General features: G+C 31.9%; 1 protein-coding gene across 1 annotated transcript in view; it reads left to right on the forward strand.

Annotated features, from left to right (window-relative positions):
- The window catches only part of Tpr (translocated promoter region, nuclear basket protein), a 59,737-nt gene that overhangs the window by 14,863 nt on the left and 20,601 nt on the right, over positions 1-24,273 (forward strand). The window contains exons 13-37 of the mRNA XM_076832390.1: positions 465-572; positions 1,635-1,861; positions 2,785-2,948; positions 3,409-3,542; positions 3,628-3,776; positions 4,713-4,875; positions 6,140-6,274; positions 6,832-6,972; positions 8,055-8,220; positions 9,372-9,538; positions 10,765-10,917; positions 11,325-11,441; positions 12,719-12,922; positions 13,023-13,207; positions 13,936-14,083; positions 15,681-15,818; positions 16,191-16,322; positions 17,319-17,449; positions 18,645-18,855; positions 19,810-19,953; positions 20,507-20,705; positions 21,376-21,581; positions 21,761-21,822; positions 22,469-22,677; positions 23,945-24,217. Coding sequence (XP_076688505.1) covers positions 465-572; positions 1,635-1,861; positions 2,785-2,948; positions 3,409-3,542; positions 3,628-3,776; positions 4,713-4,875; positions 6,140-6,274; positions 6,832-6,972; positions 8,055-8,220; positions 9,372-9,538; positions 10,765-10,917; positions 11,325-11,441; positions 12,719-12,922; positions 13,023-13,207; positions 13,936-14,083; positions 15,681-15,818; positions 16,191-16,322; positions 17,319-17,449; positions 18,645-18,855; positions 19,810-19,953; positions 20,507-20,705; positions 21,376-21,581; positions 21,761-21,822; positions 22,469-22,677; positions 23,945-24,217 — 4,066 coding nt within the window. The remainder of the gene's footprint in view (positions 1-464; positions 573-1,634; positions 1,862-2,784; positions 2,949-3,408; positions 3,543-3,627; positions 3,777-4,712; positions 4,876-6,139; positions 6,275-6,831; positions 6,973-8,054; positions 8,221-9,371; positions 9,539-10,764; positions 10,918-11,324; positions 11,442-12,718; positions 12,923-13,022; positions 13,208-13,935; positions 14,084-15,680; positions 15,819-16,190; positions 16,323-17,318; positions 17,450-18,644; positions 18,856-19,809; positions 19,954-20,506; positions 20,706-21,375; positions 21,582-21,760; positions 21,823-22,468; positions 22,678-23,944; positions 24,218-24,273) is intronic.

Genomic DNA, 24,273 nt, shown 5'->3' on the forward strand with positions numbered 1-24,273 from the left:
ACTTCTTACAAAGCACAGCATGTATCTTCAGGCATATGTTTACTTTTGATGTTTATTTCCAGATAACCAGTGTAATAATGTTTATCACTGTAATGTAGTCCTTTTTTTTTGTCCTAGTCATAGAGATTTTGAGGGCATTAATGTGTCATCGTATTGATAATACATTATAAATTGATGTGGCTTATATGATTGTAGTCAATGAATTGGTGAAGTAGATAATTTTCCATTGTTTTCATAGTGACACTATAATGATAAACATTATTTGTAATATTGAGAAATGGCATGTTCATATCTATATACAATTTCTCTTTTTTGAAGGCTACTGTATCATGTAGAATATTTATTTTATAAATTGATTAATATGGTATTTAAGCAATGTATATTTTAGTTGTTCACATGCTTACTTTATTTGTAAGAATCCTAGAAGGAAGTACAGAATTTTCACTTAGGTTTACATTTTAAAGGAAATTCAGCGATTGCAGGAGGACACTGATAAAGCCAATAAACATTCATCTGTACTTGAAAGAGACAATCAGAGAATGGAAATACAAATAAAAGATCTTTCACAACAGGTTAGAATATTTTGTTTCCTTTTTTCTTTCTTTCTTTCTTTAAATACCAGCTATGTGGTATTAATAAGGTTTTAATTGGTTTGAAGATATCTAAGAATTACCACACAAGAAAATCTGAAAAACTGAGAATACTACTCTAGCAGAGTTATAGCCCAGTCATTATTTTTTCATATCTCCTCCCTATTTTGGGGGGTGTTTGATAAATTTTTAAATTTTATATACTCTCTATAAGTATACAAATAATTCAAAGATAAGTAAAAATTTTTCTCCAATTCTCACCATTCCCATACACCCCATCTCCTAGAGTGTAAGTAATATTTTTATCTGATGAATATTCTTTCATATCCTTGTTATATCTAATAAGCATATATAAACATGTAAAATTTGTATTTACTGAAATAAAATACTATATGCATTACTCTGTTGCTTTACTTATTAAAGAGACACAGTTTCACTATATTACCTACATTGACCCTGATCTCCTGGGCTTAAGTAATTCTGTCTTAACTTCCTGAGTAGTTATGATTATAGGTGTGTAACACCAGGCCCAGCTTACTGGTTTGGGGTTTTTTTTATTTGTTTCTTTTTCTTTCTTAATGAACAAGTTAGTAAATGTAGGGCTATTTCCTAGTATACACATAGCATGCATTTATAAAAATTTCATTTGGATTTCATAAATACATTTTTGGTTAAAAATCTGTTTTACATGCTTTTCCTCTGCCCTGTCATACAACATATACATAAACACAAATTAGATACATTTTACTGTGGGTTTTTTGTTTGTTATTGTTGTTTTACAGAAATGGGGCCATATTTCAGAATTGTGATTCACAAATTTTTAATAAATAACAGCTTTTATTATATATTTTAAAACAAATTTATTCCATTAAAATTTTCTATACTTAGATTTTAAAAGCTTTATGGTTCACATTTTAAGATAATGTAATTTAGGACAAGTTAAGGGTTTTCATAAGTAATGTTTTCATGGGAAAATTATTTTATTCTAAATATTTTCAGAATGAAAGCTAATTCTATTATGTAACATTAAAATTTTGTTTTTAGATTAGAGTGCTTTTGATGGAACTTGAAGAAGCAAGGGGTAATCATGTAATTCGTGATGAGGAAGTAAGCTCTGCTGACATAAGTAGTTCATCTGAAGTAATATCACAGCATCTAGTATCTTACAGAAATATTGAAGAACTTCAACAGCAAAATCAGCGTCTGCTAGTGGCTCTTAGAGATCTTGGGGAAACCAGAGAAAGAGAAGAACAAGAAACAACTTCCTCCAAGTAAGCTGTTGACTATCTCAATTTGTTCAGGAAGCATTTGTTGAAATTTGCTATGTGTCCCTAACAGTTCTGGATCCTGGGGATAGTGTAAGTTAGGAGGGGAAAATTGAGCAGCAATCCCCAAAAATAAAAATTAAAAAAAAGATCTACTGTCAGGAAGCTCAGCTTGTGAGTGACACAGATAGTAGAGCTAATAATAAATAAAATAAATACTTCATTGTGACTAATGCTATAATAGATTCAATAGATTCCCATCCGTGGAAGCATTTAGTTGGGGCACCTAGATTTCAGGGGATAGAGCTGGCCTCATAGAAAAGATATGTAGGAGTTACTTTGGTAGAAAAAAAGAGATTTTTCAGATGTGTATGGTCCTACAGGAGTGGAAATGACTCTGAAAGCAAGAAGACTGGAGTTAGGAGTGAGTAAAGTTAGTATAATTTTTGCAAACAGATTTTTTTAGATTGCATTAATGAGTTCAAGTATCTGAGTCCTTTATAGTGGAGACTAAAAAGTAGTCCTTAAAATATCAACAAAAGCCAGGCGAGGTGGCACACACCTATAATCCCAGGGGCTGGGGAGGCTAAGGCAGGAGGATCACGAATTGAAAACCAGCCTCAGCAACTTAGTGAGGCCCTAAGCAACTCAGTGCAACCCTGACTCTAAACAAAATACAAAAAAAGAGCTAGAAAGGTGGCTCAGTGGTTAAGTGCCCCTGAGTTCAATCCCCGTAAACCAACCCCCGCCAAAAAAAAAAATATGTGTATATATATATATATATATATATATATATATATACCAATAGAAGAGAAAAACAAATAGCAAAAATGAAAAGAATATGCTAAAAATAATAATTTATAATAGAAATCATAATTGCCTAATTCTTAATTCATTCCTATAAAATAAATTGATGTCTTTCTTTACAGAATCACTGAACTTCAGCTCAAACTTGAGAACTCTCTCACTGAACTGGAACAACTCCGTGAATCACGACAACATCAGATGCAGCTTGTTGATTCCATAGTTCGTCAGCGTGATATGTATCGTATTTTATTGTCACAAACAACAGGAGTTGTCATTCCATTACAAGGTAGGGTTTTTTTTACATTAGTTTGAGGAAATATTTTGGAAACATACATTAGGGAACGGATTTTGAGACATAAACAGTAGCTACTCTGAGTGATGTTACCTTCAGATTTGCCATGTATGATCAATTATAACAGTCACCACATTATTTTATGCTTAATATAAAAGAAGAAATAGTGAATATTGTTGAGAAATGTACATTTTAGAATCATGAATTACAATGTTTTATTAATGTTTTATCTGTAATAAATTACCTGAAACCAAATAAATTACCAGAAACCAAAACAATCTTAATAACATTGTTTACTAGAATCCTTATTTCAAAAAAACTCTATTCTCTTAGGATTTCATTTTAAAAAGTTTAGACCATTGATTTGGCAGTGATGGTTGCAAGTAAACATCAGATTAAAGCTAATTTACTCAAGTCAACAAAACATTGAATGAGTCTTTTTACTTTTCTGAAGCTTCAAGCTTAGATGATATTTCTCTTATGTCAACTCCAAAACGTTCAAGTACATCACAGTCTGTTTCCACTCCTGCTCCAGTACCTGTTATTGAATCAACAGAGGCTATAGAAGCTAAGGCTGCCCTTAAACAGGTAAAGATCTCACCTATTTAAGATCACATTATCTTTGGTTTGGGTTTTTACAATGTCATCAGCATCAATGATCTCTGATATTTAGTTGCAGGAAATTTTTGAGAACTACAAGAAAGAAAAAGCAGATAATGAAAAAATGCAAAATGAGCAACTTGAGAAACTTCAGGAACAAGTCACAGATTTGCGGTCTCAAAACACCAAAATTTCTACCCAGCTAGATTTTGCTTCTAAACGGTAAATTTTCTTTTCTTCAAATATTAATGTAGTTTATATGTTATACTTCATTATTCAAATCAGTCATGTTCAATGGTTGATTTGCAGTAATGTTGTTTTTCCTTGAAACTCCAGGATTGAGAAAGCCACAGTTGTTCCCTTTTTAATATTGGTTAATGATTCTCCTGGGCAGTGCTAATGAATTAACTTATTTTAGTAAGTTGAAGTTCACGTGAAGAACATTGCTAGTTTCTCTTCCTGAAATCATAGTACCTGTTGTTTCTATAGGTTATATCTTAAGAGAAATGAGATCAAATTTTATTCAGCTTTTTCTGTTCTGAGTAAAAGAGAAATGAGTGCTAGGTAATTGTGGGAAAATTTTCTTGGCCACTTATGAAGAAATTATTCTATGTTTATCATTACTAAATTAATTTAATTTTTATGTAGTCATGTTTGGACAAAATTTATTTTTACATATTACATGATAAAACTTTTTCTGACAAAAATACATAGGCAGTTACCTCTGTACATCTAATAGTTAAATCAGCCATTTTTTAACTTTGCAAGCACATAAGAAAATAAGAGGAAGAATTAAAGAGGAAAAAGAGATTGTCAAAAGTATGCATGATCATCCTAATTACATGGTGGGTGTCTGGTATATTCATATTATACTAGCATTATTTTTAGTGTGATTAAGTTTTGTTTTGTTTATAGTGAATAAGATTAAAAAGTTACTCAGCATAAAGTACTGTCCTTATTTAAAACTTGAATTTAAAAGTATTTTATACTGAATAACTTACTGCCAAATACAGTTTCAAGAATGAAAGTTTCACATTATTACCCCAAGTACTTTTTCATGTTATTAATTTATAAAATCAACCTATTGTGAAATGTCTTGAGGAACTAAGCTAGAATATAGTATTTCTGTTGCTTATAGAATTATTCTTTTTGTACCAGTTATGAAATGCTGCAAGATAATGTTGAAGGATATCGACGAGAAATAACATCCTTGCATGAGAGAAATCAGAAACTCACTGCAACTACTCAAAAGCAGGAACAGATCATCAACACAATGACTCAGGACTTGAGAGGAGCAAATGAAAAGCTAGCAGTTTCAGAAGTGAGACAATATCTGTCAAATCACTTGCATTATAAATTGCATTTGATATTTCTTAGTTATTACTTTGATTTTACTAATCTAAATAACTGAGCTCGTTGAGGAGTTGTGGGTTATAAACTCTTATTACATTGTTTTCAAATTATATATAATGCATTAGTAGGGTGATCATTTCTATTAAGAATGAAGAAAATGCATTTTTATATTTCTCTTATAGATAGATTTCCTTACAAGTTTTCCATTTCATAATAAATTTATTTCTTGCTCATTTCTAGTAAGAATAAAATATTATATTTCATTGAAATATATTTCTGAATTTTAAGTTGAATATAAATATGTCTGTAATTAATGCTTCCAACTAAATACTGAACTCAGTAGTATAAAAAATTCTCCCATTTTTTTTTATCAACACTTGTAAACTAGGTACAGTTGTCCCCCATTACACTTGTAAAAAATTGATTCAAATCTGTTTTTGTATATAACAAATAAGTTGATTAGAGCTTGACCCCAATTTTCTAACTCAGTTGGCTATAGTCTTTCATTTTTATTTTGGTCTCATTCTATGGCAGCAAGTAGGCAGCAACACTTTTCAAATTAATAGAATGAATTTTGTGATTGATAATTAATATGACCCATCATGTTTAAATAAGAATTCTTTGAAAATATTAATTTTTTGAAATTAGTATTCTTTCAGATTCCACAAGACTTAGAGCATAGTCTTTGGGCAGGGGGAGTTTAAATTGATCATTCATCACTTTCAAAGAGGTACATAGAAACCAATTTGGATTATTCTAAAATTTGCATCATTTAATAGTATGCAAATATGCCTATAGCATAGTTGCACAGTTTTGTTCGTTGATTCTGGTATTTTAGATTTTTGTTAGTGTTGTTTTAAAATTTTTTGTTGTTGTTGATGGACTTTTGTTTATTTATTATATGGTACTGAGAATCAAACCCAGTGCCTCACACATGCTAGGCCAGCACTGAGCTACAACCCCAGCCCTTTAGTGTTGTTTTTAAAGTCTGTTTAGAGCAAATTAATCATTAATATTGTGGTAATGGAAGATTTTTCTTTTGACCTATTGGTATTTCCAATAATTTTTGCTCCACATTTTTTAACACATGAAATTCAGTTTTATTTCTATATATGATGAAGAAGTATAGTCTTTAAATAGCATTAATAAATATGTAGTAATGAAAGAAGAATTTTAAATTTTATTATCATTATTACATTTGACATGTTTTCTAATTTTTTTTTTTTTTCAAGGTAAGAGCAGAAAATTTGAAGAAAGAAAAGGAAATGCTTAAATTGTCAGAGGTCCGTCTTTCTCAGCAAAGAGAATCTTTGTTAGCTGAACAACGAGGGCAAAACTTGCTGCTGACTAATCTACAAACAATTCAGGTAATCAGATAAAAAGCACAGATAGAAAAACTAAGAAAGTTAAGGTCATACAGTTTCATCCTTGTATCCTTTCAGTTTTTCTAATTAGAAAATTTGCCTGTCATTTTTGTCATCCTGTATGAAAATCATTGAATTTGGGGGGATATTAAGAAATATTTTAAATAAAACTTTGAAAGAGAATTGACTGAAACCATGCAGTTGGCACATTTGATCCTTAAATCTATTTATTGGGTTGTGTGCAGCTTAACTATTAACAGGATTAAATTTTTTAGAACTTTTCTTGGCCCTAAAAGTTCAGGAAATCTGAATGAATATTTTCATGTTTCTTCACACACACACCCCCACCACCACCAATAGGTGTTTTAATATAAAAAATGTCAAAATAGCTTTTTGGTAAATATTCAAATCCTAATTTCTTTGTGTGGAAATGGATTATAATCCCTCAATTCTCTGTAGCCTTTAACTTTCTTTATATTGCTTTTTTTGGGTGTTTTTTTTTGTTTTGTTTTGTTTTTTAAGCATAACCAAAAAATTCTTTTTTTTTTTTTTCTCTCAAGGGAATACTGGAGCGATCTGAAACAGAAACCAAACAAAGGCTTAGTAACCAGATAGAAAAACTGGAGCATGAGATCTCTCATCTAAAGAAGAAGTTGGAAAATGAGGTGGAACAAAGGCACACACTTACTAGAAATCTAGATGTGAGTCTTGCAGAGTTCTGAATATCTGTAGTTTATGTTTTATAATCTAGTGTGTGGAACATGCTGCCATCCAAGTTGAAATGTGATTTTGAAAATCTTAGAGCCTCTGAATTTTGCCTATTAATATTTGGGGGCTAAACATTGCTTTACCCTCTTGGGTGCTGAATATTTTTTTTTTTTTTTTGTCTAATTCTCTTGAGCTTTGTTCTAGAACTCAGTGAAGTTAATTAAAAATAGTTTGATTCTTTTGAGTCTTATCTTTTGTTATATGTGGCAAGTCCAGAGCTATGCTTAGTCTAAGACTAATTATTCCTTGCTACTGAAGCAAGATTTTCCTTAGTCCAGTTGTCCATAAACTTTCTTTTTCAGTCTGTCTTCTGGGAACAAGCATTATTCCTGACTTTTTATGAGTGCTAGGCACTCTTCACTCTAAGACTTTTGGATGATTCTCTCCATTGTCAGGGGTAATTTCACATCATGCATGCAATGATCACTACGCTCCTGGGTATTCAAAGGTACTCTCTGCATATATCAGGTTATTGTCTCTCTGCAGCTGCTTTTCTCTGGTATTCTCTTATGAACTGAAGCTGTTTTAGTCTCTTAGGACTCTCAGATTCAGTTGTTTTTTGTTTTTTTTTTTAAGAGAGAGAATTTTTTTTAATATTTATTTTTCAGTTCTTGGCGGACACAACATCTTTGTTTGTATGTGGTGCTGAGGATCGAACCCAGGCCACACGCATGCCAGGCGAGCGCGATACCGCTTGAGCCACATCCCCAGCCCTCAGATTCAGTTTTTAATTTAGGGAGTCCAGTGACCTCTGTTTCATTTCCTCTTCCCTGTGTCATATTCTAGAATTAAGTCAGTAAACTTGGCAGTCATGTGGTTCACCTCTTTAGTTTCCTACCTCAGGGATCATGGTTGTTAGATGTGTTTTGTTCTGGGGGCTTCACATGAGAATTTGAATCTGTTTTTCATTATTCTGTCTGGGTCAGAGTACTAAGGATCTGTAGAAAGATAACTTGAGCCTTTAGTTACGAACATGCAGATAGTCTTTATAGGGTTAATGTATTTTTTCTTGCAGGTTCAACTTTTAGATACAAAGAGACAGCTAGATACAGAAACAAATCTTCATCTTAACACAAAAGAACTCTTAAAGAATGCTCAAAAGGAAATTACTACGTTAAAACAGCACCTTGGTAATATGGAAGTTCAGCTTGCTTCTCAGTCCTCACAGAGAACTGGTAAAGGTAAATAAGTACTTAGGTTCATAATATATCTTGTAAATAAATGCCCTTTCTTGTGGATGCTAGTAAAAGATGAGGAAACCCACTTCCATTTTCCACATGGTAAGGCTCAGTTTTAGATTAATTAATTTAGAAGTCTTGAAACATTCAAAATAATCTGGATGATATCCAACAAATTCATAGTTTTGAAACCTCCTTTTGGGTATTGAAACCTCCTTTTGTTTTTTTGCATTGCTGAGAATCAAACCCAAGATTTCATGTTTGCTAGGCAATCACTCTATCGTTGAGCTATATATCCTAGTCCTGAAACCATTTACTGACATTTGAAAATTATTTATTTGAGGAAAGTTAATATTTGAATTTATAACCCTTTCTCATTTGAGATGAAGTTATTTACTAAATCTATAATAAGATTTAGTTACAAAATAACTAATTTGTATATTGCTTCTTTAAAACAATATTCCTAACCTTTGCTTATTATAAGTAGCTTCAGGTAAAATATTTATTTTATTAGATTTTTCTTCCCTATGTGAATATACCATTTCAAATTCAAAGTCTTTGAATCCAGAGATAGTTTTATTTCTTGATCGAAGGGAAATAGTACATATACAAATACATATACATGTAAGTGTGTGAGAGTGTGTCTGTGTGTGTTGTATGTATATGCAGATACAGAGATATCTGGTACACAATGAATATATAGCTATCCAGTAGTGTTTTCTTATTGATATTATACAATTAAATGTATAATATCAGATTTCTTCCTTTTCTGTGCTTTTTAGATCAAACAAAATTTAGACTAACTACAGGATTTTGTTTTTGTTTTGTGTAGGAGAGGGTGGCAGTATGCTGGAAATTGAACCCAGGGCTTTGTGCTTTTTAGGCATGTACTTTACCATTGAAATACACACAGAGCCTCCAGACTAAATTATTTAAGATTTGGTGCCTTAGGATACATGATGTTAAATAATAAATTAAGAACCTGGTTATTTCTTCAAATAGCTACATTGGTGTAGTGGTAATATTTGATATTCTCTTAATATACTTTCATAGCAGCAGTTTTCACATATTTTAATTTTTCAAAGAAGTAAAATGATGGCAAAATATGTTTTTGTTTTTTAAGTATTGATTTTAATAGAGCTACTATTTTTTAGGTCAGCCTGGTGACAAAGAAGATGTGGATGATCTTCTGAGTCAGCTAAGGCAAGCAGAAGAGCAGGTAAATGACTTGAAGGAGAGGCTCAAAACAAGTACTAGTAATGTGGAGCAGTATCGGGCAATGGTGACATCTTTAGAAGAATCTCTGAACAAGGAAAAACAGGTATGTATGATTCTGAAAATTCAATTTTGAACTCACTTATTAGCTTTTTTCCCCCCAGTTAGGATCTTGCTGTATGTGAGGTTCTATGGTGTAAATTGGACCGATATAATTGCTTTTACCTCCTGAAAGTGCTGAAGACTATTAAGCCAGATAAAACAAAAACCACACAGTTCATATGACAACCAGGGTAATTGGGGTAGGAAAGGTATAGATCAAGTGTTGAGGAGAGTAAGATATAGAGAGAATTATTTCTTTCCTGGGCAGGCCTTACAAAAGCATTTATGCAGATCTTTGAACAAAGGTGTCATCTGGACAGTCAAAGTTGTGTGGAAAATATTATATTTGGTAGGAAGCCTCAACCAAGGTCAAAGAGTTTCCTGTGATGACAGTGTGGGTAGCATGCTGAATTTGTGAAAGGTGATAGTGAGAAGTATAATAGGTAAGAACCAAATATAAAATGTTCAGAATATCATGTTAAATTGTATTCTGTAGCCTTATTAGAAGCAGAACCATCGATGTTTTTAACACATTATAATCAGATTTTTTTTTTCCCCCACAAAGAATAATGTGGTAAGTAGAAGATTACAGAGTTCACTTTGGAACTTTGTAATAGTAGTCTAAGGCCATAGGGGGTTTTTTTTGTTTTGATTTTGTTTTGTTTTTTTAAGTTATTTTTGGGGTTATTTTCAGTAGAAATCAATGTGAGGAAAATACTTTTAGTGGTAGAATAGACAAATTTGGCAAGTGGGTTCAAGGATTGAGGTAGAGATGAAAAATTGGATATTTCACTACAAAAGAGGAAAAAGGCCAGTAGCCAAGGTGAGAGATAAATTATGTTTGTAGATTTACGTGGTATAAACTGGATACAGTGGTTTACATCTGTAATCCTAGCAACTTGGGAGGCTGAGACAGGAGGATCACAAGTTGAAGGCCAGCCTCAACAACTTCAAAACCCTATGCAAGGCCCTATGCAACTTCAAAACCCTGTCTCAAAGAATAAAAAGCAGTGGAGATGTAGTACAGTGGTAAAGCACTTCTGGTTCAGTCCCCAGTACCAAGAAACAAAACAGATTTTCATGGTAAATTTGCTTGTTTTAATAAGCATTTCCAAGATCCATCCATCTATTAATACAAGGCAAATACTGATTTCTCTAATTATATTTGGAAAAAGTAATGGTATAATTTTAAGTATGTATCATTTTTGCGTTGTTTAAAATATGCTGAAGGTGACAGAAGAAGTACATAAGAATATTGAAGTTCGTTTAAAAGAATCAGCAGAATTTCAGACACAGTTGGAAAAGAAGTTGATGGAAGTAGAAAAGGAAAAACAAGAACTTCAGGATGATAAGAGAAAAGCCATAGAGAGCATGGAACAACAGGTAAATTAGGTTATTAGTTATATTAATCTTCTTTTGCATATGTAAGGATATATATTAACTATCTCCTTAGTTAACATTTATTTCATCTCAACAGAAACTGATTAAAGACATAGCCAAAAATTTTAATTTTATTGTTTGCTGTGTTTGTATGCACTTTCTTTTGAAAATTTTAAATCACTTTACCAAGGTAGGTATTAGTGCTGCTTTTTGGAAACCTCTGCCTGAAATTTGACTTTTGCACACATTAGGGAGTAGATGTAGAGTTGTAAACTTGTATAGGAAAGGGTTTATAATTATGTTAAATTTTAGCAGCAGTTCTTCGTACTAACTGGATCATTAAAAATCTGTCTCCATTATTTTCCAAGTTTGTCAGTAACTCTTGTTTTAATCTTATTCTTCCTTCTTAGTTATCTGAGTTGAAGAAAACACTTTCTAGTGTGCAGAATGAAGTGCAAGAAGCTCTTCAGAGAGCAAGCACAGCTTTAAGTAATGAACAGCAAGCCAGACGTGACTGTCAGGAACAAGTAAGCATTATCCTCATAGTTTTTGAAAAATGAACTTTGAGCAGCGAGAATGCATTTTTAGATTGTTGGAGCTCATAAAAGTGGAAGATTGTTTTCACTTTTATGAAACTTGGATTAAGAAAATTGAAAGATACAGATAAAGGATGAACGTAAATAGTTCATTATCTATTAATAAAGCAACCTTGACAATTGGAAAAACATGAAAAGAGGAATAGGAAACTAAATCTGTACTTGCTCTTGTTTGTAAATTTTATTTTACTTTTGTAGTCCTTCACTACATTTGGTTCTCAAACTGTGTTATGGACACATTGTTAAGGTACTTTGCTCACCAAAAAAAAAAGGAAATCCAAATAACATTTTGAATGCGTTGGTGATCGTGTACAGATTTTTATAAACCACAGCATTCTGTATAATTTTAAAACAGCAGTACCTTATTTTTCTGTGTTTTACTGCATATATATACATGTATACACTTATGAAACCATTATTCATTATTTCTTATTCATGAAACCATTTATAATGGTTTCATGAATAAGAAATAATGAAACCTGATTTATCATGATAAAATGGAAGAAGGACTAAATCTAAAGATATTGGTAAAATTCTCATTTTTAATTTAGGTAACATGTTAATTGTTATTTATTATTGCTTAAATACATATAATGTATATATACACATTATATATGTGTGTGTGTATAGAATAGGGAAGAAAGTCTTCAGAAACAAATGAATTGGCCTTGACTTATTACCAAACAATATAACATTGGGAATTAAAATCAAATAATATATAATTGAGCATTCCCAATTTGAAATCTGAAATGCTCCAAAATATGAGAGTTTTTGAGCATTTTAGATATTTTTCTTTATTTTCTGTAAGTTTCTGTATGAGTAAAATTTACATAGCTGAGTTACGTTTAGAATTGCACTGCATAGTTTATTCCAAATTGCTACATAATCTTCATTTTAATGTTTTATTCAGTAAATAGGGCATAATTTTTAATTATCCCCATTTTAGTGCATTTAAATTATTTTTGTTATTTTACAAAATAAACTATCTTTTTCAAATGTACTGACTAGCTTCATGGATTGAAGTCTTTTGTTTCAGTGGGGAAATAATTCTTTTAAAATTTGTTGTTATTGTTGTAGATGGACACAGCACCTTTATTTTATTTATTTTTATGTGTTGCTAAGGATCAAACCCAGTGCCTCACACATGCTAGACAAGCACTCTGCCACTGAGCTACAACCTTAGCCTCAATTAACAATTTTTCTTGCAGGCTAAAATAGCTGTGGAAGCTCAGAATAAGTATGAGAGAGAATTGATGCTCCATGCTGCTGATGTTGAAGCTCTTCAAGCTGCCAAAGAACAGGTTTCAAAAATGGCATCAGTTCGTCAGCATTTAGAAGAAACAACCCAGAAAGCAGAATCACAGTTGGTGGAGTGTAAAGCATCTTGGGAAGAAATAGAGAGAATGTTAAAGGTATTTTTGTAGGTCGCAATAGAATCTTGTGGGTCAGAACTAAAAGGCAATTTCATCTCCAGTGTAAATACATATTGGAAAATGAACTCTTGGCTTACAGGATGAAGTTTCCAAAAGTGTGTCTCGTTGTGAAGATCTGGAGAAACAAAACAGACTACTTCATGATCAGATTGAAAAATTAAGTGACAAGGTAGTTGCCTCTGTGAAGGAAGGTGTACAAGGTCCATTGAATGTCTCTCTCAGTGAAGAAGGGAAATCTCAAGAACAGATTTTAGAAATTCTCAGGTAAGTCAAGTATGTTCTTCATGCTTGATATCTATGGCATAACAACATGAAAACTACAAATGCAGAAATTGGGCCAGAAGGTCATACATAATTTAGATAGAAAGCTCAACAAAATCACTGCCACCCACTTAGTGATCATTTCTGATATTTAAACATATCAAATGGATGACTTGAAAGTTGAATGTGATAATGAAAACCTATTTGGGTTCCACTTGAAAAACTGAATGTCTTATAGATCATTTTAAAGATATCGTTTTAAAACTACTGGTATCAAAATATAAATTTTTATTTCCACCATTATTTACCATTAATGAAAATATGATGTGAAAATAGCTATTAAACTTAGCACTGCATATAAATAAATAAATAAAGGTCCATCAACAACTAAAAAAATATAAAAGCAATAAAGGGAGACAGCAAGCACATGAGTAAGTCAGAAATATAATCACAAAATATACTTCTTTAAAAAATGCCTTCTTATTGTATATGCTTTTATTTTCTTATTTAAACTTAACTATAAATGGACAAACTATAGTTGTGCATATTTAAGTATAAATTGATGTTATGATTTACCAATATGATATGGAATAATCAAATCAAACTAACATACAAAAAAAATAGCTATTAAAGTAGATGAATTTCTTATTTCAAAATTTTCCCAAGCTTTGGAATGTTATGTTATTCCTTTTCAAAATTCAAACAAAATCTTAACATATATATTCTTATAGATTTATACGACGAGAAAAAGAAATTGCTGAAACTAGGTTTGAGGTGGCTCAGGTTGAGAGTCTGCGTTATCGACAAAGAGTTGAACTTTTAGAAAGAGAACTTCAGGAACTACAGGATAGCTTAAATGCTGAAAGGGAGAAGGTCCAGGTATGTCTCCTAAGCTTAAAGAAATCAGTTGTTACATCTAAAAAGCTTATTTATATTTCTGTCATTTATTACAGCAAAAATTAATTTGAAATAAGTATTCTTCCTAAACTTGTAAATTCATTATACATTTTATGTGCTGACTCAGAATAATGATTGAGAGGGAAGGCTGTGTATCCAGAGTGTGTGGTATTAAATTCTAGTTGAATCTCATTAGCTGTGTGCCCTTGTGCATTGTTTTACTTATCTGCTCTTAGTTTCCTCATCTGTATTATATGAATAATAATTGTAAGGATTAAATGAGTCTTGTGAATTTGAAGCATTTGGAACCATGTGTGGTGCATAGTATGTGCTTAATAAATTTCACCTACTTCAATTTAATTATAGTTTTCATTGTCTATGCATCTGGATAGTCTTTCTAGAATAAAATAAATGATAGATTGAAATTGCTAGAGAATTTTTCTTTCTCAGCCAAGGAGCAAAACTATAATCAAAACTAATAACCAGTGAAAGGAAAAGAAGGTGCTGTAGTGATGGTTTTAACATGAGCTTGACTTACCTCATTCTGAGTAGATATATATCCCCGCATCTAAACAAATGATATTAAGCCCTTAAACACTTAACCTTTTTTAATTGGTAAGTAGTCAAAATTATTACTAGGGAGAAACCATTGAACAAGGCAAAGCAAATAATTAAATTTGTTTGCAGCAGAAGTTGATAGTTGTAGAAGTATATCTTGTTGAGAAAACAATCCAAATTCAAATGTTATCACTAGGGAAATAATAGATCCTCAAGTACAAGTGGTTACCGCTTGGATGAAAAAGAGCAGAATCAGAGCTTCTAACAAAGATTGCATATCATCTCATTCTCTTCTGCATATTTTGCTATTCCTTTGGGCTATAGAAAAGCATATACTAGAAAAATGCCCAGCAAATGAATAAGTTCATAGGGGAAAACCAATTCTTAAATATAGTAGAAGAGTCAAGAAATAATCCAATATGTCAGAAGTAATGTATCTACTCAAGCATGAGCAGTGTAGCATGGCAACCATGAAAAATACCATCACTTTAAAAATGGTGGGAAAAGAAAGTATCATCAAGTGCAGAAGGTAGATAATTACACTTAATGAGAAGGATAATAATTCAAATTGTTTAAAACCAAACCAATAAAATAGTAGTGTGAAGTGATGAGATATTTGAGAGGTAAAAAACAATCAAAATATTATTTTAGAACTAGCAATAAATTCATTGCAGCAAGGAAAAATAAAAAACATACAGAAAAAAAAACATACAGAAAGATCAATTAGATATCTGAATTGGTACTTCAATTTAATGCTATTACTGCTTGTTGGTGGGATTTCTACTATATTTTTACTTTCATCTGTGTTGTTTTATATTTTTGAAACTTTGTCAGTTAGTATACATCACAGGAAAATAAACAGGTAAATTTTCAAAAATTTCAGTTAAGGTTGAAATATCAATTCTTTCTACTTTGTTATAGGGAAGTCCTACCAAGGAAAAGACTGCTTCAGCTGCTAGATATTATATAAATATGTATGTTTGCTAGATATTATATAAATATGTATGTTTGAAATCATTAGGTAACTGCAAAAACAATGGCTCAGCATGAAGAACTGATGAAAAAAACTGAAACAATGAATGTAGTTATGGAGACCAATAAGATGCTAAGAGAAGAAAAGGAGAGGCTAGAACAGGATCTCCAGCAGATGCAAGCAAAGGTTTGTAGCAGTGTGGTCTGGGGTTGTACCTCAGTGGTAGAGCACTTGCCTAGCATGTGTGATTCACTGGGTTTGATCTTCAGCACCACATAAAAGTAAATAAATAAAATAAAGTAAGTTGGGGGCTGGCATTGTAGCTCAGTGATTGAGCATTCGCCTCGCGTGCTTGAGGCACTGGGTTCAATCCTCAGAACCACATAAACAAATAAAATGAAGATATTGTGTCCATCTACAACTAAAAAAAAAATTAAAAACAAAGTTGGAGTAATAAAAATACTTTTTTTTTAAAAAAAAGTAGTATGTTATTATTTTTTATAACATTACAAGTGAATTTTTACATTAGTTATTTTTAAAAATTGGCACTGTTTTCAGGTGAGGAAACTGGAGTTAGATATTTTACCCTTACAAGAAGCAAATGCTGAACTGAGTGAGAAAAGCGGTATGTTGCAGGCAGAGAAGAAGTTGTTAGAAGAGGATGTCAAACGTTGGAAAGCACGTAACCAGGTAAGTGAAGCTAAAGTCATTCAAAAACATGGAAACGTTGGTTTTAAATAACAGGATAAAAATAGGAGTTTAAAAATATTTGGAAAACCACTGAAAATTATAATGTTCAATGGAAATATGTTACATGTATACATGTGACGTTAAAATTATAGCTCAGTTTTTGAAGAAATTTTCATTGCATTTGGTATATTTCTTAAAAGTGGCTAATTTATTTCCCATAATTCAAAAAAATGCTTTTTACTTGTAAAGTAAATGAAAATATGAATTTATGTAGCTTATTGAAGTACTTTTTTTTACTGGAGCCTCTTGGGGGTGGGATGGGAAGATAGCATGCTGCACTTAGAAACTACAGCTCCTTACTCAAACAAAGCTGGCTTTGCACATACTAGTTATGTGACTTAAGAGAGTTTTTTAACCTCTCAGAGCTATGGTTCTACTCATTTGAAAAACGAGCAAAGCAGTTCATCTGGTGCCTAGGAAATGCTCTAGAATGGTAACCCATTACTATACGAATAGGATTATTCCTGATGTTATCACACAAACATACAGAGAAATCAAGAAGGATGGAGAACCTATACAAAATTAAGATATATTTCTCTTGCAATCTGCTACCTTTCCTGGTTAATGAAATCAGTTGCATTTAGGATTAATGTTTGTTAATGCATTATTTATCTTTTTTTTCTTATAAATGTCACTTCAGTAAAATTAATTACATAATAAAAGTTTTTCATCCTTGTCTCCCTTTAATTGGTCTCAGTATAGCTAATCGAAATGTTCTTTCACAACTAGGAAAAAATCATGAACAGTTAATGACATTTGATTTCTATCTTTCATTTTGGCTGACTTAGTTGAAAGTAATGTCTCATATTTCAGTCCTTGATCACTTGCATGCAAGAACATTTAAACTAAGTTTAATCAGGTATTCTTCCACTTTATTATAGCACATTTGTTTCATAAAATCTAAAAAATCAAAATATATATTTTTTGCTATTCTAGCATTTATTAAGTCAGCAGAAAGATCCAGACACGGAAGAATATAGGAAGCTTCTTTCTGAAAAGGAAGTTCACACCAAGCGTATTCAACAGTTGACTGAAGAAATTGGGAGACTTAAAGCCGAAATTGCAAGGTAAATCATATGTAATATATAAAATCTTAAAGAAGTTTATTTCTACCCTTTATGTGACTCTCCAAGTTTGGCTTCTTGATTTGAGAAAGAATAGAAAGTGTTAGAGCCCTTACATGTGGCTTCCCTCTGTTTCTCTCTGGACTCAAGTAATTTAATATATGGATTTTTTTTTATGTTTTCTTATAAAAGCTGTATCAGGTAAGTCTAAAGCTAAATATATTTTCTAAATAGTAGCCAAAATAACTTGTAGATAGGTTTTTCTTCATTGTGCTTTTATAGAGCATGTTTGTGATCAGTAAAGGAACTTTTAAGTTTTCTTTCTTTCTTTTTTCTTTTTTTTTTAATGGAGTAAAATATAGCCCTCTGAGAGAAGAAAATAAACATTAATGTTTCTGGCTTATCTTTGTAAATTTTAGTGTCATTTGTAGGTGCTATGGCTTTCTTTTATTAATACTGAACAGCTTACAAATTTGTGTCATGTATATTCTCTCTGTCCATAACAATAGTCGAGTATGTTAGATAGCGCAGATCTTACTTCTTAAAGATGAGAAAACTAAGATTCAAAAAGCCGGCCTACCTCAGCTTTATGGAGTTAATTCTTAAGCCCATATTCTTAATTCAGGTCATTGATCTGAAGTTTGATTCATGATATAGTATAGGAGTTGGCATACTATCTCCCACAGGTCAAATCTGGCTTATGACTTGTTTTTACATGGCTTATTGGCCTACACACTAAGAATTATTTTTGCAATTTTAGCTTTGCTTAAAAAAGAGAGAAGAATATGTGACAAAGACTGTGCCCTGCAAAGCCTGACATGTTTACTCTATCTGGCCCTTTGCAGAAAAACTTTGACAACATCCAGTATAATAGCAAGAGTTTAGCTTTTGCTGTTAAGCAGATTTGAATTAAAGTCTGGCTATCATCACTTGATTATTTTGAAAAATAGTACATGTTACTTGACCACTTGTAGCTCAGTGTTTCTCAACTCTAAAATGAGCACGTAAACTTATTTAAAGTCTTTCTAAAGGATTAAATTCATAAGGTAAGTAAATATCTTTTGAAGTGTATATTGAAAGGATTTTTAAATGAAAAGCTGTTATTAAAGCAGCACAGTATAAACTTTTAAATTGATGTATTTTAAAATTTGAAGTCTTATATATTTAGTCTAAGAAACCTTGACTTCATTTTTTAAAGATCAAATGCATCTTTGACTAACAACCAGAACTTAATCCAGAGTCTGAAGGAAGATTTAAATAAAATAAGAACTGAAAAAGAAACCATCCAAAAGGATTTAGATGCCAAAATAATTGATATCCAAGAAAAAGTTAAAACTATTACTCAGGTCAAGAAAATTGGACGGAGGTACAAGACTCAGTATGAAGAACTTAAAGCACAACAGGATAAGGTATCTTGAAATTTTTCCTTAAAGTATGTATATGTATATGTATGTGTGTGTGTGTGTGTGTGTGTGTGTGTGTATATATATATATATATTAGAATGCATTTTACAAAAATCTTGTTTTTATAATATTATTGATTTTTACATTCTAAACCCAAGTGTAAGCTTACATGATTTGTTTATTTGGTTTAAGATTAGTTTTTTAATATAACCAAAAGTACTTATAAAATTACAAAGGTATTTTAGTTCCATTTTTACATTTTAAATACTGTTCCTTTCCAAAGTTATGTTCTTATAATTCATTGCCAATTAAAATTATGCATATTTTAAAATAATAGTTTTTTATAACTTACCGGACTACATAATTTTAAATTGGTTATTTGTTAACTTCCTTTTAAAAATAATGTTTAAATCTTTTTTATAATTAGAATCTAAGTATTGGTCTAAGTTCTCAAAGACAGGAACTTTTATACTGATTTGATTATTTATTGCATGTTGGATTAGAAAATATATAAAGAAATACATAGATATATAAATCTTTATGTAAATATAAAGAAACATATCCAAAAGTTTTTAACTCTCATTGTTAACCACTATTAGCACTTTAGTAAGCTTTTATAATATACTTTTTGTACATGTAATTGGTATGTTTATTCAAAGTGTTAATCATTTGCGTATGTTCTTATGTAATCTGTTTTTCCACTTGATTCATTATTATGAAAATGTGTTTCTGTGTCAGAAGCTCATCTATAGTACATCATTTTTGGTTTGCTGTGTAATATCCACCATAACTAATTTCCTATTTGAGGACGTTAAAATTATCGCATAGAAAATTTACTTTTGTACCTCATCAAAATTAATTTGCATTTCTCTGATTAATTATTTTTTGAGATAAATCTGCAGAAGTCAAATTATTAAATATAAATACATGAGCATATAATCACTGTTTTGTCATCTGAGGTCATGGAAACTTCAGCTCAGTCTTCTGGGGACCATCAGGAACAGCATATCTCAGTCCAAGAAATGCAGGAGCTCAAAGATTCACTCAACCAAGCTGAAAACAAGTCAAAATCACTGGAGAGTCAAGTAGAGAATCTTCAGAAGGTATGAGTGAGAGCAGCAAAAGGTGTATGTCCCTACTTTTTTTGTACCTAAGAAGTACATTAAACACTGTATATATAAATAGTATTTTATTGTCTTCAAATATCTGCTTAATTGGTTTGACCTCCATTTTTATATGTTTACCCACATTTATCCTAAAGAAATGAATTAATGTGAGGAATGGACTAAGTCTGATCAGTGGGTACTTAGTTACAGTTAGAAGCAAGAAGCTCTGGGGTACTCTTGCATAGTATGACAACTATAAACAAAGGTTATGTATTGCCATTTAAAAAAGCTAATAGAATTTTGAAAGTTTTCACCACAAAGAATTGATTAATATTTTGGGATAATGTTTGAGGAGATCAATATATTTAATATGATTCATACATTATGCAATGTATAATGTTTTGAATACTACATGGTAACTCATTAACATGTAAAACTAATTGTGTACGTTAAAATTTTTAAAAAAGCAAATTAGTAATTATTTCTTTTTAAGTCTGTAGGACATATAATTTCTATTGATTTCATGGTGAATACCTTTTTCTTTTAAAAGACATTATCTGAAAAAGAGACAGAAGCAAGAAATCTCCAGGAACAGACTGTGCAGCTTCAGTCTGAACTTTCACGACTTCGACAGGATCTTCAAGATAGAACTACTCAGGAGGAGCAGCTCAGACAGCAAATAACTGAAAAGGAGGAAAAAACTAGAAAGGCTATTGTAGCTGCAAAATCAAAAATTGCTCATTTAGCCGGTAAGTATCTGTATATGCTGAGGTTTGAACTTGATGGTGAAAGTTGATTATGTGTGGGTAAGGCTTTGAGTAGGTTACTTAATTAGACATGAACAATGCTGTCTTGAATGCCTTTGCTCTATTTATGAAGTCTTTCGTAATTGTTGGCTGATAATTAATGCCAGGATATTGCCATCCTTTTGCTTTAGTGAGTATTGTGACAGATCTGAGTGCAGACTGTGCCGCCCAGGCATCTTCTATAAACTAGATAGCATTGGATCTTACCTGATCAAGTGTTAGAAAAATGCTTGTTTTTCAGTTCAGGGAGTTTCTTCTGGTCCTTCATGTTAGATTTATGAGAAACCCATCAAGACCATATTCAGCCTTGATTGCCAGTCTGCTGAGTGGTTATATAAAATGTCAAGTCAGTTGGATTTGATTATAAGCCTGTTTTTAATGATCACTAAAATAGTGTCCCAGTAGCTTTATTCATTAAAAACTATATTGGAGTAAGTATATATATATTCAATTATATATTGAAAACATGGATAGATATAAAACTGGTCATTGATATGTATAGCATATATAAATATGTTCTAGTCACAGAATCAGATAATTTGTGTGCAAATTAAATCTATAAGTGTTGTTTCTAATATTTGATTATAATAGTGTAATCATATGGTTACTCTAGGTGTAAAAGATCAGCTAACTAAAGAAAATGAGGAGCTTAAACAAAGGAATGGAGCCTTAGATCAGCAGAAAGATGAACTGGATGTTCGTATGACTGCTCTGAAGTCCCAATATGAAGGTCGAATTAGTCGTTTGGAAAGAGAACTCAGGGAGCATCAAGAGAGACACCTTGAGCAGAGAGATGAGCCTCAAGAACCTACCAATAAGGTGATTAGCTAATTCTGCTTAAACAATGGATTTGCTTTCCTTTGTACATTTGAAAATGCTTGACAATTTAGGAACTTTTCTCAGAGTGAATTTCAAACCATGGTAAAAAATTTGGGTGGCATTATTTGGTGGTCTCTTGTGTGAGCTAGGCACAGAAATTAGTAATTTTCTCTTTATAGGTCCCAGAACAGCAGAGACAGATCACATTGAAAACCACTCCAGCTTCTGGTGAAAGAGGAATGTGAGTTTTCCTTCTTATGAATAGTCTGTTTTTAAAGTTTAGGGAAAATCTAGTGATTTTTGAGGGAAAACAAATCTGTGTACTGTCTTGTAAATTATTATACTAAAGAGCAGTTTATCTGTGCAAAAGTGTACCAGGGATTTGCCAACACTTGTTTTCAGCATATTTTCAGTCCTGTCGGAAGAGCTTTGTGACCCAGCACATCTCCCATGTTTTAATTTGATTGATTGTTAAGATAGACCAATTCTGATTTCACTGTGATGTTTTATGATGAAAAGCTGGGTTGAGATTTGGGTTCAGCTATTCAATAGTTGGATGTCGTCTACGTTGTCAGGATACACCACTCTGAAGCATTCCCTGCAATTTTTAATACTTAAGTTCAAGCCTTTTCATTAAGTTTTGAAATATTTAGTGAAAAAATATATAAAACTATACTCAATGTCTTTTTATAAATCCACCATGTCTTCCCAAAGCCGTGTTAGGAAAAATACCTAATAAGGTCTGAACCATTTTAAGATCACATTTGCTGAACTTTTACTTGAGGAAATAAATGTATTTTGCTTTTCATGGAATATACGTATTTTATTAAAAATTTTTGTAACAATTTTTTATAAATGCATTATTCCTGGATTTTCCCCTCTGTAAGTGCCAGCACATCAGATCCACCAACGGCTAATATCAAGCCAACTCCTGTTGTTTCCACTCCAAGTAAAGTGACAGCTGCAGCTATGGCTGGAAATAAGTCAACCCCCAGGGCTAGTATCCGCCCAATGGTTACACCTGCCACCGTTACAAATCCTACTACTACCCCAACAGCTACAGTGATGCCCACTACACAGGTGGAGTCACAAGAAGGTTAGTAAAATAATACAAATTCAATCAGATTGACACCTTGTTTCAATTTATTTTGAGTAGATGGCAGTAATTTCAAGGATAAAATGAGGCCTCTAGAGCTGAAGTCAGACATAGTAAAAGTGGGTAGTTAATATTTTGAAGCAGATGTGTTCCGGAATATTTGGTTTTGTTTGTTTAGTTGGTTCATTTTATATCATTTTGTTTGCACTGCTGAGGATTGAAGGTAGGGCCTTGTGCATGATAGGCAAATGCTCTACCACTGAACCAGACACCCAGGATACTTGTTAATACAGCAAATTTTCTTCTGCCCTCCCTTTTATTGGTTTGTTTTTAAGCTAAGAAGAAGAAAAATCCATTCCTGTGGGGATTACATTACATTTTTCTAAAACCAAAATGTTAACTTCTAATGGTTAACAAAGAGCTTATGAAATCCACTTTGAAAAACCATAGTAAATTATTGGTTCAACATGACCATCACTTTTTCACTGAAATTATCTGAGCTTCTCATTGCTTTCTCCACTTTGTTCCCATGGCAATCAAACTTTGTATTTTGTTTGAGTTTGTTGATGCCTTTTTACTTTACTAGATGGAACTCCTCAAAAGCAATTCTTGTTTCTTATTGTTTAATTCCTTTATCTAATTCCAGAATAGATATTCAGTAAAACTTATTTCCTTAAATTTTTACCTGTACAAATTTAGAATTTAGTAAACTTTTTAAGTTTTGTATGTAAATGCTATGAGCTCACAGAATATTTTGGCTACTTTCAACAAAGTGATTGTTGGATAGATTACCAGTTAAACTTTGGTTGCTTTGATTTTTGGGGTGGGGGGTTTGCAGTGCTGAGGATTGAGCCCATTGCTTTTATGCATGCTCAACAGGCACTTTATACCAATGAGATATTCTCCTAGCCCTAAAAAATAATGTTTGTGTTATGTCAATTCAAAAATGATGCTTAATGAAAATTTACAATTTGACTTTTGAGCTTCTTGATTTTATTAATTTTTTTGGTCATAATTTAAATGGAACTAGATGCAAGAACCCTTTCAGATATTTACTTAGTCAACAAATTTTTTCATACTACCAGCTCAGTCACATAGGCAATATAAAAATACATAATACATAACTTTTACACGTAGCATTTTGGGGTATTAAGTGGTTAGAGGTATGTACGCAAGAACTGCACAATGACATATCACAAAAGAGAAAAAAAATAAGCCCAGCTTTGGTAAGAGTAGATTTACATTAAATATTGTGATTATTTTTCAGCTATGCAGTCAGAAGGTCCAGTGGAACATGTTCCAGTTTTTGGAAGCACAAGTGGATCTGTTCGTTCTACTAGTCCTAATGTCCAGCCTTCTCTCTCTCAACCCATTTTAACTGTTCAGCAACAAACACAGGCTACAGCTTTTGTGCAGCCCACTCAACAAAGTCATCCTCAGATTGAGCCTGCAAATCAGGAGTTATCCCCAAACTTAGTAGAAGTGGTTCAGAGTTCACCAGTTGAGCGACCTTCTACTTCTACAGCAGTATTTGGCACTGGTAAGATTAATTTTTTATGAAGTTAGAGTAGACCTATACATTTTTTATTTCTTTAG

This window comes from Callospermophilus lateralis, chromosome 13 (genome assembly GCF_048772815.1).
Source record: "Callospermophilus lateralis isolate mCalLat2 chromosome 13, mCalLat2.hap1, whole genome shotgun sequence".
NCBI classification, from domain to species: domain Eukaryota; kingdom Metazoa; phylum Chordata; class Mammalia; order Rodentia; family Sciuridae; genus Callospermophilus; species Callospermophilus lateralis.